General features: G+C 43.6%; 1 protein-coding gene across 10 annotated transcripts; it reads right to left on the reverse strand.

The window, feature by feature from the left end:
* Positions 1-3: 3 nt before the first annotated feature.
* On the reverse strand, positions 4-13,619 carry LOC119209778 (transcriptional repressor p66 alpha-like). 10 transcript variants are annotated; one of them, XM_037459340.2, is made up of 12 exons: positions 13,391-13,614; positions 7,288-7,835; positions 5,775-5,907; positions 5,372-5,500; positions 5,175-5,252; positions 4,781-4,900; positions 4,299-4,490; positions 2,787-3,048; positions 1,895-2,307; positions 1,780-1,821; positions 1,563-1,662; positions 4-1,143 (listed from the first exon to the last, which is right to left on the reverse strand). In XM_037459340.2, the coding sequence occupies exons 2-12, from the start codon at positions 7,830-7,832 to the stop codon at positions 1,004-1,006; spliced, it is 2,154 nt and encodes a 717-aa protein (XP_037315237.2). In that variant the 5' UTR covers positions 7,833-7,835; positions 13,391-13,614; the 3' UTR covers positions 4-1,003. The 10 variants fall into 10 exon arrangements, with proteins under 10 accessions (XP_037315237.2, XP_037315231.2, XP_037315235.2 ...); XM_037459334.2 differs by having other exon boundaries at positions 1,563-1,821; positions 13,357-13,619; XM_037459338.2 differs by having other exon boundaries at positions 1,563-1,821; positions 4,299-4,466; positions 13,391-13,615.
* Positions 13,620-16,326: the final 2,707 nt, after the last annotated feature.

Here is a 16,326-nt window from a genome sequence, read left to right on the forward strand (position 1 = left end):
AACTTGTTTACAATGTCATTTTTTATTTCTTGAGGAGCTAGGAAAAAAGTAAAACCAAATAACTTTTGACATAAGTTTGTACAATGTAGCTAAAATAGCGAAGCAGACAGAGTATGCCACATTGTGAGGGGTACAGAATAAAGATATCGTATGTTCTCCAGACTCTTGGTAACTGGGAGATAATCCCTTTAAACCGATTCAGGCCTTGACGTATGCCTTATGTTTGAATAAATCTGAGGCTCGATCTCCGGTTCGTGTGGAAAATTCAGCTTGCATTTCCACAGCAATCACAAAAACCCATACAAATATAGAGATATAAAATAAGCAAATTACAGTTGGTAATTAAAGGATGAATTAAGCAATGACACCATGCTTCTTAAGCTACGGTGCTTGAGGAAAGGCATGCTGTTCAACAGGAAAGAAAAGCTCCAACCAACTCTTCCATTTGTGGAAACAACTTGTATACTGAAATATGACAAAAAACAGAAATAACTTACAGTAAATACCAAATAAATTCAAACCTTTAACTATGGGGGTGATGTATTAAAATTTGTACAACTCAATTATTGTTTTTTTGCTTAAAATGAATATATTTTGGGTGTAACTTCAACAATTCAAGGGTGAAAAGAGTGGGTTGGTTTGACCAAAATCATGACGGATTAAGCACAGGTCAAATGACTTAAAAGTACTTAATGTACAAATAGCCTCTTATCAAACAATCATTTAACAACCCAATTTGGAGGACAGAGGAACCCAGTGGGAAGCCTATCAATGATTTATTTTTTTATTTGCTCCAATTAAATCAAAATAGTTTCTACACAATTACTAAAGAACAGCAAATCTCAAAACAAACAACAGAAAATAAGGATACTAAAACAACAATCATACAAAAGTAAGGAAGGAAGATTTCTTCCATTTGAGAGATTGTATTTGCTTAACAGTCCTCCGGGGTTTGCTGTTGACCATATTATTGGATATTGGATCAAAAAGAAAGTAGTTTGAATTATTTCCATGTGTTTGCAGTCTGCGAGATCGACGAGCGAGAGGGGATCATGTCCAGCAGGTACTCCCTCTGGCGAGCGTCGACCGCGGCTGATGTCTTGTGACCCGTCAGGCTGGGGTTCACGTAAGCCATCGTGACGCCTGTGAACATGCAAGAGAGCGGCAGGTCAAGGTGCGGAGAGAGCTGCGTGCCGGCCATTCAACGCTGTTTGAGTTGATGTTCAGACAGACATGTATAACAGAGGAAAATGTCTACTCTAGAGACACCCAGGAAAGAACAGCACACCACCACACCAAGGGACTAAAATAGGGAGATTGAGATCACTGGCAGGAGGAGAACTGGAGATTGGGATTGCCTTGTCCGAAAACATTTCCAACTTAACTGTATTTTGTTTTTTTTTCACTCTTTGAGATCATACGAGAAGTCAACTTTTGGATGAGCTTCCCTTTCAACTAGAGACATGTTTGCCGTGGGATTTTTGAAGGATTGCTTTTGGACCAGACAGGAATGTGAAAGACAGCCGATGTCAGCAGGCAGGCAGGTGTTACTGTGAGTCTACCTGTATTGCTGTGGCTCTGCTTCTTCCATGCAGTGGATGAGGCACTACCTCCGCTGATATTCCTGCCGCCGGCGATCCCGCTGCTGCTCACCTTTGAACTCTGGACAGAGCGGTGGGAAACGTGGGCATGCTTACCTGGCCGGCTGACCAAAGCTGCAGCTGCAACTGCGCTCTGCAGCTGGGAGGAGGAGGAGAAGGAGTGGGGGACGCCCCTCACCCCCAATGATGAGACACCATGGGACAGCTGGCCCTGGGAGCTCTGAGGGGAGTTGAGAAACGCTTTGCAGTTGCGTGGAGTGAAAAAATGCTTCTCCTTAAAAACCAATGCCAACCTGCTTGATGGAGTGGTGGTGAACCATGTTGGCCCCTCGACTGGCCTGTTGGAGGTGCTGGAAGGAAGACGCTCTCGCGTGAGCCTGCTTCAGCTGGTGAGACAAACTCCTCTCGGCTTTCATCGACGAAGAGGATGAGGAGCTGCTGTTGGAAACTGGCGACGACGTCTGCTGAAAAATACGTTGCTCTATTTCCTGCTCTTGTTGCAGGGCTTTGACAAACGCCGCTTTCAGCCTGTTGGTGTGCTCGGCTTTCAAAGCCTTTTTCTGACTGGACGACATGCAGTGTTCACAGAGCACAGCCCCGCCTTTTGTCTTGTCGTGCCTCCAGCGGCAGGTGAAGTCGGTTTTGCACTGGGTGCAGGTGAAGGGGTCTCTGGTAATGTTCTTTGACAATGCTGCACCCGTCTTTCCTGGATAGAGAGAGATGGGGAAACCCAGAGGCACTGATTGAAAACAGAAAGAGTTGCTTGTATGCCGTCAATGAAGTAATAAGAAAGACGGACGCAGGTAAGCAGCTATTTAGATCCTTGACAAAAGTGGGAATGTCCTCACTACATGTGGATCATATTTAAATTCCATAAAAATGGGACAATTGCTAAAGCTTATTTGAAAAGCTCCATCTTACTCTAACATCTAGTATGAAATATGAAATGAAATATGTATGAAATTGACTATTTTCATTAACGACGAATAATTATTATCTGTATTTGTTGTGTAAAATGACAGAAAACAGCTTTATTATATATAATACAAGAAAAAAGACAATTTATTACTTGAAGGATTATTTAAAATGATGTTTGTCTGTTGAACGACTGATTAATTCATTGACAAATGTCTTTACCTCTACAACGTATAAACAAAAAACATCACAAAAAGAAAAGTCACACACCTCTGTTGAGTGTATCCAGCAGATTCTGTACCACCTCTTCCAGTCCCACCAGGTAGATGAACTCATTATTGGCTGCAGACGGCAGGAAGTTAAACTCTGGGGCAGGAGGCTTGGGTGGGGGGATCTCCAGGAGGGTCTTCTCCAGTTGTTTCCGTAAAGCGAGTTTCGCTGCAGCTTGCCGGCTGGCTGGAGAGTCATTCACGCTAACCACAGACACACCGCTGCTTCCTGAGGAAGAGCTCTTCAGACTGGATGCCGAGGCCTTAAAAAAAGAGAAGCAAAAACAACAAGAAAAAGTACAAGATAAGAATAATTTGGAGCCGTCTGAGAAATACATCTGCAACCAAAGGGCTGCCGGTGTTGATTAACTGCAAGGTGTTTAGTGATCAAATAACACTGAACATTGCAAAAGAAAGTCAGTTCTAGACTGTAAACACAAGTGTAAAGCTCAACAATTAATACTATAATTATGAAAGCTTCTAAAAGATTAATACTTCTGGACCAAATGCTAACTGGTTAGAGAAAAGCAGTCATTTAACGTAACAATGCAGAGGCTGAAGAGGCTCTAACTTCCATTTCACTATGGCTTTAATGCACAGAAATGCCACTGCCTGAGACAGTATTCAGATACACCGTCTGCTGTTATTGTTACCATCAGGCCACTGAAATGTCTCTGAATTGTTGACCATTGGCATGTAGCAGTGGATGAACATTAGAAAATAAAAATGATTGCTTGTTGTGCTTAACCAAACGAGTAATATTACCTGACTTCTCTTATGTAGTTATCATAATGAAGTTCAAGTAATCTGTAAATTTAACAAGGACGTTACACCGAAGCAACTTCAATGATTTCTAACGTTAGCGACACGCAACTATGCTAACCTAGCTGTAGCTAGTTAAATGCGTACAAAAATAACGCTATTAGTTTTATTTAGGAGGAAAATGATGACGTGTGAAGTACATTTTTAGATACAGATTTAGCTTAGAATATAGACAGAAAATATCAGAAACACCATGAAAGAAACACTCAATGAGAGAATGCATGTATGAACAGCGCTAAGTCTAACAGAAGCTAATGTTGGCTTGAGAAGCCATGGGAAGTTGAACTAAACCAGATATATATTGAACTAGGTTTTACTATTTCATGAGAAATAAAATAGCATGAGGTGTTATGCATTTGTTCAAATCTAGATTTAAAGTGGAAATTGACTGTACTCATTTATTATTGTTTTACTACGTACACAGTGGGGCCTGAAATGCGCGTCATTTCCCACACATAATTTGGGATCCATGCATGAATCTAAGTGACTCTGACTCATCCATACTGACAGTTTGGAAACGGGGCAGCATGTGGTGAATTGAATCCAGGTTGTAGAAATGACATTTCAGTTTCAGTTTACTGATGCCATGATGTGGCAGCATTCAGGAGGTCCTGGCTTGCCTTTCTCCAATATAAACCATGACAATACCTTTTTAAAAATGATTTCTTGAAAGCACCTATAAAATACCGACCAGTGTGTTAGCAGTACTGCCGATTCTGATGAGGCCTGAGTTGACCGAGCCTCTCTGGCCGTGTATTGCAGGGCTCGAGTTCCTGGGGCCCAACAGCAGAGGAGGGGGTCCTGAGCCTCCCGAGGCAGCGAGCTGCTGCTGCTGCTGCTGCTGCCGGAGAGCCTGGATCTGCTGTGGAGATACAGAGATGGGCTAACCAGGACAATGAGAGGGGTGACACGGAAGGACGCCACAGACGGAGGTAGTGGAGGACAAGGAAGGGGGCATCAAAAGCACCGACGCAAAGGGCACACACAAAGGGAGAAAGGCGCAAAGAGAGATCATAAGTTCTCAGTATAAGTAGCATGTTTTCACTGCAAATTGTCTCAGAGTGACTAACAGCAATAAGATATTAGAACTCAAGACTACCATTGGCCCCATATAGACGACATTGGCCCTTTTAAATATGTTACTGTATGAATGATATTGGCAAAATGACTCACTTGTGCCCCTCTGACCAGAGGCGGCATTATAATCTGGGAGCCCTGTTTGGACGACACCTGCTGCCCTCCTCTCACCAGCGGCGGAGGGATGACTGTGCCTGAACTCTTAGCGCTCAAAATCTGGTCAGAGAAAAACACCATCAGAAACAGGTCAGCTACAGGTGCTGCCACACAGATGTGCCGACTGATGCGTGGCTGCGGTCAAATAAGGTTTATTTGCTCAGAAAGATTCCTAACCGAGTGAAATGACCCAGAAGAATTGAAGTGGCAGTCAAGATAAGAGAAGGAAAGGTGGTCACTTTTCATAACCTCTCTAACGGGGTCAGGGAAAGACACGAGTAGATGCTATTTTGACCTTTCAACCGCAGCCCATGTGTCAGAGAAGAGCATTAACCTGCTGAGTGCCTTTATTGCTTGTAATTGTTCCTCGAATGAGAGGAGGAGGAGCAGAGGAGCCAGACAGACCTGTGGGCTAAAAAGGAAATGGAGAGACATTAAATACTAAACAGGATGCTTGCAGTGGAGGCCGGTGTTGTGGGGATGTGCAGCTCTTTGTGTGACCCGGTGTTGATGCAGGTAATGATCGGTTACCTTCTGGATCGAGTCCTTCTGTATCTGGCTCTGTCGAAGTTTCTTCAGCAGCACCAGCTTGGCCTCCTCTAGTCTCAGCTCCTCCTTCAGCTGCTTAATGATGCACTCCCTCTCTGCTGGGCTGCTCTTCTGCATTCCACACATAACAACATCACACATCACTCACAAAATCCTATTACGGCTTTTCTGGGATAATAAACCCATATCTGTTACCTCATTTTCATTTGCTCTTAGCATCAATGCACCCGCAGTTTAATTAGACATTTTGAAGTTATAAAAGAAGTTCTCACAAAGACCCAACTAAACCCTTTAGATATTTGAAAAATAAAAAGGTTAAAAAAGCTAATATCCAAAGCCTGGGCTATGATTTAAACGTGTCTAGCTTTGTGTCCGTGTGTCTCACCATGAGCAGGTCTGAGTCCAGCTCCTTAAAGTGGCTCAAGCCGTTCATCGGAGGACTGGCGGAGTCATTATCTGACAGGACGATGACGTCATCATCTTCAGAAGACGGTGGGCGCTTCTCCCTTTTCATACTGCTGGACATGAATAAGACAATGCCATTCCAATTTAGATGTCAGTGCCTTACATATCCAGCACTTGTACTGTATAGAGTTAACACAAAACTGCATCAGGTATTAGACAAAATGATTCATCAAATAAAATGTATGGGTTGAAAAACAATATATATATTGACATTTTATCATTATGTGAAAAAATAACATCCTGTTTGCCTCTCATATTCCTCAATAACGTAGTCGAAGTCATGTTATCTATCTGACCCTGTTTCATCTATACTTTACGCATTAGACCATCCAGGACATTTTTTCATGGTTGCACTCACATATTCTAAATGCCCTGTAAAGAATTTTATACATATTTCCCAAGGCTTATACATATTTCTTTTAATATTTTGAAAACGTTGGGACCTCCACTAGAATTCTAATTTGGGTTAAAAAATGCTTTTATATTTCAACCACATCCATTATTTAAATGTTCACGCTGATGCTTCTCCAACAACAAAACAATCCTAATAACACGGAGGAGCCAGGTGGGACCTACGGCTGTGCTACGCATTTCCTGCAGCAACATCTGAGTCATTGGAGGATGACCTGTGTGGCGCTGCTTATGTCGTTCAAAGAGCGCCACAGAAATGAAAACAAGTGGGAATATGAAGGCAGATGACCTCAATTCAAGTGGCTCTGAAAGATCGAAAGAACATGAGTGACTTTCTTCTAAAATACGAGGGTGGCCGTGCTTACACAAATTATGTATTTCTATGAATTCGTTAAACTCCACACACCAAAATTGTGAGGCTTGCCTCTTCTCTGCGTCCTTCTTGTGTGTGTGTGTGTGTGTGTGTGTGTGTGTGTGTGCGTGTGTGTTAGCCCCTCTCCTTAGGGCTTAGCGCCATCATCACTTCCTGTGGATTAATCAGTACTCTTCTAAAGAAGTCACATGACCTCAAAGTCATCATCACGTGACACATTCACTTTTCCTCCTCCCCCCTCCCCCGACTGTTCCTTCCACTGTGGAAACCATGGAAACAACCGGCTGGAACCGGTTTGTGACACACGGCTTCATTTTGTGTGAGGCGAGTTTTTAGGGTTCAGGTGCTGAGTCGGGGGGGAAAATGGAGGTGGACTAAAAGATAAAGTTAAACGTCACCTACTTGCAACCCCCCCCTACACCCCATATATTGATCAAGTATTATTAAGTTACTTTCAACATGTTATTTCTTTTTAAATTCAATTAGTGTAACTCAACCTTTTGTAGAAGTAAGGTTTTCTCCCCAACAAGCCTGCAGTGTCTCCGTTTTCCGCACATCGGTATCATAGCTTTTAGGTCAGATGCGTCGTAAGTGTGGGTGTCGCAGCTGAAGAGAGTTTACTCTCATAAATGTGTATTTAGGTTCTCACCCTTTGGAGGTGCTCATGTCCATGGGCTGCTCTTCCGTCTGAACTTCAACTTTAATGGTGGCTTTCACCTCTCCTGCAGCCAGCACGCTGCTGGAGGCCTTCGGCTCCGGCAGTCGGACCGGGCTCCTTGTGTCCACCGCTGGCTCCGTCCTCACGATGCCGACTCCGTCAACGCAGTCAGTCCGATTGTCTGAGCTGGGTTCAGTCTGTTGTCCCCGGGCCTGCTCCTGATCGCCATTCCCTGGCTGAGAGGCCAAAGGTAACACTGAAGGTAAAGGCGACAGGCTGCGCTCCTTCTCGTGCTCCTTCTCGTGCTCCTTCTCGTGCTCCTTCTCCGGGCCCACCATAGTTTTTCCCTGATCTTCTCGTGCCGGTACGTGGTCGGGTTCAGGTTCTGTTTGTGCCTGCGTTGTGGGGTCAGAAGTGTCCAGCTTTAGCCTTTTGACATCATCGTCCGCATCGGAAGTTTCTAAAGACCCGGGAGCAGCATCCTTTCCCAGCGCCCTCTTCTTGCTCCGCGTCTGGCGGGCAGCCTCCTCAGACATCCCCTGTAGATTAGGGAAGAAATAACTGTATTAAATGCATTATAAGATATTCAAAAAATACATGACCAAAAGATTTGTGAAAGAAAGAAAGATTGGAAATATTTATTTCAAATCTAACCAGAGCTACATGGGTGATCAGTGATAAACCCTGTTATCCATATAGCTTGGATTGTTGATTAGTGCAAGAATACTATTTGAGTGAATGGATGCCATTACATTACATGTAATTTACCTGACGCTTTTATTCAAAGCGACTTACAATAAGGGCCACATTTAACTCCTGTCAAGTAGGCACTAACTAACAAACAACAATAATAATAAAAAACAATACAGAGTTTTATAGTCATACAAGAAGTTGTCAATATGCCCAAAAGTGTGTTTGCGATTGTGCGACTGTCATTCAGAACTGAAGGAGACAACACGGACTAAAATGGCCCCCAGACGTAACATGTGGGATTACGAAGGTCACGTGACCAAGATATTGACTCAAGTATAATTCCACAACATCCAACTGTCCAGACGCCTGTGAACCAAAAAAACGAAAGAAAGAGAACCGAAAAGAGAAGACGGTAGTACTCAAAAGAAACTAAATATCCAAAGATCACTTGACTTCACTGTTTTTTGGAGAAGGGGCACAAACAACAACGTGCTGCAGAGCTGCAATGAGACATTGAGGATGTCGAAATATATTGTTGATTGTAATAAACTCAAGAGTTAAAAGGGACTTGGGGATTATATATAGTTAACTGGAGCATGAATTATCTTAAAATATTCACAACGACCCGTGAATCAAAGTATTTGAGTTATTTATGTGTAAGTGAAGTACATTTTATTCATCACATTGCTCTGCGTATGAAGTACCAGTTATGTATAATAGACTCAACAACAAAATAAATGTGTCAATGTCAATTTTATCATTGATGAATTAATCACTTTTATAAAATGATCGGTCGGCAATAATAAACTACACTCAGCATTTCTTTGTAGCCAGTCTGTTCTACAATCTGACAATCACGCATACTTCAGGCAGCGTTTACACACGTGTGCTGAGATGAGAACGTGAGACGGATTTGAACTGTTTTCCTTCTTTACCTGCTGTGACTCATCCCTGGCTTTATATACTTTCTTATATATGTGCGGCACAGAAAGTGACTGGCCGATCCAACGCGGAGGGTTTTTACCTGTGCAGCGCGGTCTCAGTTATCTTTAGGCTGTTTAAGAGTATCCTTGTTATGTGTTGCGTATTTCTAGACGTGGATGAAGCCATGTTACCGAGTTGGGGTTCTATATCAAGTCTCAACTTTTTCCGTAAGATTTTTTTTAATGATTGATGATTAAAATGACTTTGGTCCTTGCCACATTTGTGAAAGGTGGACACGTGCCGGGCCACGTGGCATGCTGCAAGAGAGGACCTGTGCTCGAAGGTCAAAAATCACAAACAGAAAGCACGCGTGAGAGGCGGACTCGGACGTGGACTATTCACTAAACGACCACAGAGAAGAAACACAGAGCCCTTAAGTTCCGAGTCACTTTCATGAAGATCCTCTATAGAATGGAGGCAGGGCCCTGCCAAGTCTGTCCGAGGCCTTCAGTCAGCCCTGTGAAACCCAGCGGGAAGCTGTAGGTTTTCTTCTTCTTCTTTTTAGGGTAAGAGGGACCGAAATGAACCCTCACAACCTACTACTTTGACGTGACACACACACACGGGCACGCACACACACTTCTACCCCCCCCCCCTTCCTGTTCTCAGAGTGGTTATGGCGGCGAGCCTGAAGCACACTCAGTGTATCCATGATGTACCTACACACTACCAATACAGAGTCACAATGCAGCACGCACAGCCATCCTCTGATAACAGAGAGCTGACTTTTTTCTTAATACTATGACATCACTGAGACACACACGACATGACCCTTCCCAGGATTCAGTGGGACACAAAGCACTTTTCCTGCCAACCGGTCTAAACCGGTTGGCCAGTGTTTGTGTGTGTGTGTGTGTGTGTCTGAAAGGGAGAAGCTGAAGCTGGATTTAACCCCTTCAGGTGCTTGAGTAGACGGCGTGCCTCCACAGCGACGGCCATTACACAGTATGAGTGTGCATGTCGCCGTGTGAGGCCATTTTTACTTCTGATGCATACAGCCGGGAAACGATGCTGGGGGAAGAAGTTAGACACGCAAACCCCTCAACCTCTCACAGACAACGACCCCATCTTTACAACAAGGGATCAGAATGGCAGACAGGTTTCACATTAGAATCTTCACGACAGTTTACACACATTTCCATCCCCCCCCCCCCCCCACACACACACACACATAAGTACCTATGGTGTATCAAAGCTCTGCCCACCCAAGAGTTCACATCAAATGCAACCAGTGCAAAGGCTCTGAAGGCCACTTTAAAGTTAAACCCTTTATGTCCAATTAGACAAAGCAAGTACAAGTAATACAAGTAAAAGGACTGTTCACTAACACACACATCAGGATTAAGAGCTGTGCTGCTGAAGAAAAAATGATGGTAAATCAGACAGCTGGTGTTAGGGAAGTTTCATGGTTAAATTATCATAATTGTCGGGCTAGACATTATAATCTGGATAAATATTCAAATAAGATGGAAATCCTCTAAGAGCATTTAACAGCACCGTAGACACCTCATTGTACGGTGTGTGGTGGTGCTCATGGTGACGCGTCCTACTGTCCTGGCGCTCTTTGCCGTTAGTTGTCACTCATTGAATACATTTGCTTAATAGAAAAAGCTTCCCATCAGAGATTATTTCTACAACTATTTCTCTGCCTTTCGCAGCATGCTGTTAGGTCTGCCATGATGAGAGAGCAATATCTGTTATTACCAGTTACTATCGGCACACTAGTGGAGGTGTGTGCTGTAAATGCAACACAACGATGTAGGCAATACGTTTCAGCCACTGCTGCTTTGCAAAGTAACTGCTGTGAAACAAGGTCCAAGTTTTGGTGCAAAGAACATTCTAAAAATAATACAACAAGTAAATAATTAAGAAACTTTACCGCTGCTGCTTTACCAAGGGCTTAAAATTGCAGTCTAAAGAAAAAAAATCAGATCCAACTTTGCACATCATTACATTGTAATGACATCCCATATCATCTTATCAAGCCATGCAGGTAGTTGACTCTTAAGAAGTGTCACTTTCGCCATGCAGAATACATTCATCTGGTATCAGATTGCTACCGGTATCAGGGCACCGCTCAGCCAAACCCACAGTTGACCTACAAGTGTCTTTTCTTCTCGCCCTGAGTTGCTTCTATATAGAGTAACTTGTCGGTCAGGCCCACCATGATGCACTCGATCCCCTTTAATTCAGGCCTCTACAAACTTTTAATCTGTAAAAACCCATTACAACTCCGCACTGGATTTACGAAAGCCGCACTAATTTGGGAAAATATTTTCTGAAATATCTTCATCATCTGTCAGAAAAAGATGAGGGTTTACAAGCGTCCACTAGCAACAATACAATTATTTAATATACGCAGGTCGGCATTAATTGAACAAATTAACTTTGGAGCTGATCACTGGTTTGCTGTATGGAATAACTTAAGACTCTTGAAAGCCTTTGCTTTTAATGCAGCAGTGCTGCTCACATATTTGTTATGGAGTCTCGACGAAACAGCTGCCCTGTGACCCCTACAGTCATGTGCAACAGCTTAAAATGTGGCCAGAGGACGACCCTTTCCAGAACAGTGGCATGCACTCAATTGTAATATGTACAATACCATGTGTGATAGAACAGTGATTAATGGAAAATAACAACAATTAAACTTTTCTGAATCACTAGCTCTTGTAATAATACCATGAATACAGTCACTCTGTATGACTAGAAACGTCAACGCTGTCTGTCCTAACGGCAAGCATTACCGGTGTCAAAGGAAAGCCTTCTCCATTCTTCTAACCTGTGTTAGTCAACCCCTTCTCTAAAGGCAGCATGTATTTTGTTCACAGTGACAGGTCATAAACAATGCAAGCATGCAACACATAAAGACCTCTTTACAGCGCTTTGTTCCCATTAAAACAGCCTGTTTATTCCAGGAGTGGGTTCTAAGTGGCCGTGTTGTGCCCAGGTCCTACTCAAACAATGATTATTGATTATTGATAAGGATGTTTAGCCTGACACAAAAACATTTTGTTGATTAAAGGACAATGACTCAGAAACTACTTTGCTAATCATTTGACTGTTTGATTAATATAAGATGAATACATTTAAAAAAAATGTTTTTAAAGCCATCAGAGTTTCCCTCTACTTGTTCCTTTTCTGTGTTATATGTCAAATGAAGTGAACTACAGCAGCAGCAGCAGCAGTCATAACACAACATTAAAATGCCGCATGTGGTTTTGTCAACACACCGGCTTCCGTCAAATCTTTGCACGGGCCAGCAAATGAAAAGCGTACGAATAAACAGACAATAGATAAACGACTATAACATGATTATACTGGGGCACACTGTTGTGTGCCGTGGTGGCTGAAAACGTGTGCGTGTGTGTTGGCGTGCGTGTCTGGGTGAGAGAGTGTGTGCGGTGTGTGCGCGTGCGTGTTTGTGTGTGTGTGTTCAGCTTTAAGAGGAGGAAGACTACGGTTGTCACAGAGCGAAGTAGGAAGATTAGCTACCAGATAGCAGAACCAACACTGGTGCCAAAGGAGCTCAAAGCGAGCCCCAGCGTCCACCATTAACGCCCCCCCCGCCTTCCTCCAGCCAGAACCCCCCCCCCGACCCGAACTCAGCCCTTTAAGCACTAAACCCAGCCCACACTACGTGTGCAACCGGCCGGCTTTTTTTTATTATTGACACCGCCTCGCAGGAGCGCGTTACTAGTTAGCGAGCTAACGTTAGCTAACATCGACACAAACAACAACACGAAGCCACCACGGCTCGCTCACAACGCCAACGGCTGCCACGCCAACGGCCGCGATGAGACGTTGGCTCAAAAGTGACAAAAGTCCCCCCCGGCTGAGCTCATCCACATGACCCGCACGCCCAGAACCGAGCCCGGCTCGTTGACCCGGGCTGCACCCCGATGCGGGACAACCATCGGCTCGATAAGCGGGGACAAACTTTTTTTTAAATCTCACTATAATAGAAGTGTGGGCTGTATGAGGCTCAACGGGACTGTTTAGCTGGGTGTCCCCTCCCGATGGAGAGAAACACACACACACACACACAAAAACGAGTCGGAACTCATTTATTTCATCGACCGGCCCGAGGACTGCGCGTGCCCCGACGAGACGTCCTAATCCTCACCTCATTTCACGACTTCCACCGCACGGAATCAAGTCCACGGGTGGTATTTACAGACTGCCACTCGTGCGAAAACGTAAAACGAGGTAATCTTTGGCGGAGCGAGCCCCCCCTCGCCCCCCCCCCATCTCCTCCCCAGTGCTCAACCTTTGGCTCTGCGGAGAAGTGTTACTTTTCAACAGCCCATCAGCTTCTTTATCGTCACAGATAGGTGGAGGAAAACCTGGCTCCTCTCGACGACTCCGGATAAAAGATACACTTACTAAAAAAACTTCAGCTTCAGCTCAGTCAACTTACTCGGTCGCGTTGTCTGACGTACTTCGCCGATGGTCCACCAAGGAATGTTTAATCTGCAGTTAACCTCGATAAATCGTTGCTTTTTTTTAAATCCAGGGGATATCCTCTTTTTTTCGGCCCTCCCCACTGCCGCGTCTGTTGCCAAATAATGCGCCTCAACACACATGGAGCCGCTGCGTCCTCTTAGTGGGCATGCGCACCTCGGCGTACCAGCATCACATCATGTAAGCCACTGACCACCAAGGGCCAAAAGCAGGACGCCCGCGTCAGGGGCCACGGGTGCTTCGGGTTGACCCACGACTGTACCAGCAAGTACCGAACTTCCCCCCCCCCCCCACACACACACTCACACACACACACTCACACACACACACACACACACACGCTGCCTAAAAAAATGAGACAGCCTCACATTTCACTTAAAGCCAGGATCACCAATTGACCCCTAACATACAACGCTGAACAAAAACCTGCAGCAACTTCAGGTCAGGAGCACAAAAAAACCTTTATTGCCGGTATAATGAGCCACACTGACTTTTTATACCTGAAACAATTAAACGTATGACAATCGAGCCACACAAAACTAATAAATTCATATCATGAACACAGCAGCAGTTGCAAGAGCATGCCACAAAACTCATAGGGGCCTTCAATTCCTCTGTTTATAGATGGTTTATTTTATTAGTAGGAGGTAATCTGATTTATTACCAAAGTGGTAGTGAGCTAAATAAATTAAATGCATATTCTACAATCTCGAAGAGAGACCATGTTTAAATCTTTATCTCTGAAGTTGCAAGGAACTTTTAGCAATTCCTTGTAAAACTTCCTCCATAAAAAGTCTGGCACCGATCATATCAAGCTTTGCTCTCTCACCGGCAACCTCAGCCACACGTTCGCAGGCTCTCAACACTTCAGCAGATGGAGACCTCAGCCTCACATGATTACCTTGTGTCTCTGAAAGGAAGGGTTGCATTAATATAGCCAGTCAGCCGTCTTGCAGTTACAGTCAGATCCATACGTGCAACTCGAGAGCTCATATACTACCGGGGTTACAAAGGGATCTCGCTGGCTGCGTCTTTCATGGCATCACTTCAGAGCATCTCTGTGAGCCGAACTGCTCTGTCATCCACAGACATGAAATGCACACATACACACAGTGAAAAGACAGTGATCTAAGTAGCAGACTATAGAGGGCAGGGGGCTGGTTTTCTCTAACAGGTGGGGGCCTTGAGTGCTTTGTCAGCATTTCTTTGTTGCGGTTCTTTAAATAACAAAAAAAAAGCTCTCTCCAGAGATGACGCTGGGTCATCAATTTTGATTGTTTCTTGTCGTCCTGCTGTTCCATCTCACGAGGCTGCTGATTGTCACATATAAATGCAGTCAAATGTGTACCGGGGGTTCGTACTTATAATCCCCCCACCGAAAGGAAAAATAGAGAAACCCCCCCAAAAATGTTACAGTTCCTATGAGTAATGGAAAAAATGAGTAAAGCAAGAAACAATCCTGTCTCTTTGTCCATCTCATTTAATATGTGTATAAGTGTAAATATACTTATTGCTATGACTCGTCGTTCATAACTATTTCATAACAACGTTTTTCTTTGTGTTTTCATTTCTCAAATGAATTCAGATGTTCTCTTAACGCATTGTCGATTTAATAAATAAATACATAAACATATATGTAGAGGCCAATGGCTGCAGCCTGTCAGTCAGCAGGTGCTGCCCAGGTGAGGGGATCAGAGCTCTGGAGTCAAACAGAGGCAAGACGAGCCTCCAGTCTCTCCGTGTGAAGGAGCTCTAATGGCCGCCCGTTTCAACATGACAGCTTCAACATAATCCTCATTAAGCACCGTAACAATGCAGGAAGTAGCTGCTGCAGTCACGATTAGACGGGCTCACTATTTGGCAGGAAATGGCTCCTTTCAGATACGTCCGAGACCAAAAGTTTTCTCTTCTCACTAAACGTCTTTATTTTGGGCGAATTTCCCGGTAACTTCAGACACAAAGAAAAACGAAAGAGGTAAATAAAATCTAACTTGATGGCATCATCTTTCGAAACCTGTGTTTGGGTTGGGGGAAATGTCCGGAGCTCTCGGAGGATCTCCATTGAATACCGGTGAGCTGCAGAACTTCCTGTTCATCCCTAGAAGAGAGATGAGGCTTGAATTTTGAATCTTTTTAAGATATTTTTTTAGGATGTACAAAGCAACGCGACCATCGCTCAAAGGTAATATTCCGTGTCTTTGCTTTTTTGCTATAGCAATTGCATTGTCAAATTGGTTAATATGTTGGATTTTTTCAGTTGCAAAAATAAAATAAAGGACATCGGAATCTCACATATTAGCAAATAAACAATGTAATATCACAGACTTTCAGATTCAGCATTAAATTGCTTTGTCATTTATATGACTGTCAAAGTCCAATAATATTCAATTAAGACGTTAATTAAGCGTTTTTGTTTTACTAGCGATGCTAACTTCTTCAGATGTGTAATTTATTGAAACTAGAAAGGCTACTACATCCCCCTGAATGATCTGTAACACTCGGTCTTGGTCTACTGAGTTATCTTTTAATCAGCAAATGTATTGTTTTCCATGAAGGGTTTTTAGGATTGATTTTTTCATATATCCATATATATCTTCTGAACCTAAAACATATAATGAGGGCCGGTTCTGACTCAAATCTGCTCTTGTGGTCTAAATGGGACTTTATCAGAATTAGGATTTCAATTAAAAACTCTTTACCATCAACTGTGTAAACAATTTAATTTAGATTTCGGACGCTCTTTGAATGAATGCTTCAGATGGATCTGTTTCTTAGTAATAAGCATCCAATCATTTGTGCCTTCAAATTGAATATGATGAATCTGAAACATTAAGACACTGGGACACAGATGACTGTAAAGTGCACTGTGTTTTGTACTAAGTAGGTGGTTCT

Source organism: Pungitius pungitius, chromosome 15 (genome assembly GCF_949316345.1).
Source record: "Pungitius pungitius chromosome 15, fPunPun2.1, whole genome shotgun sequence".
NCBI lineage: Eukaryota > Metazoa > Chordata > Actinopteri > Perciformes > Gasterosteidae > Pungitius > Pungitius pungitius.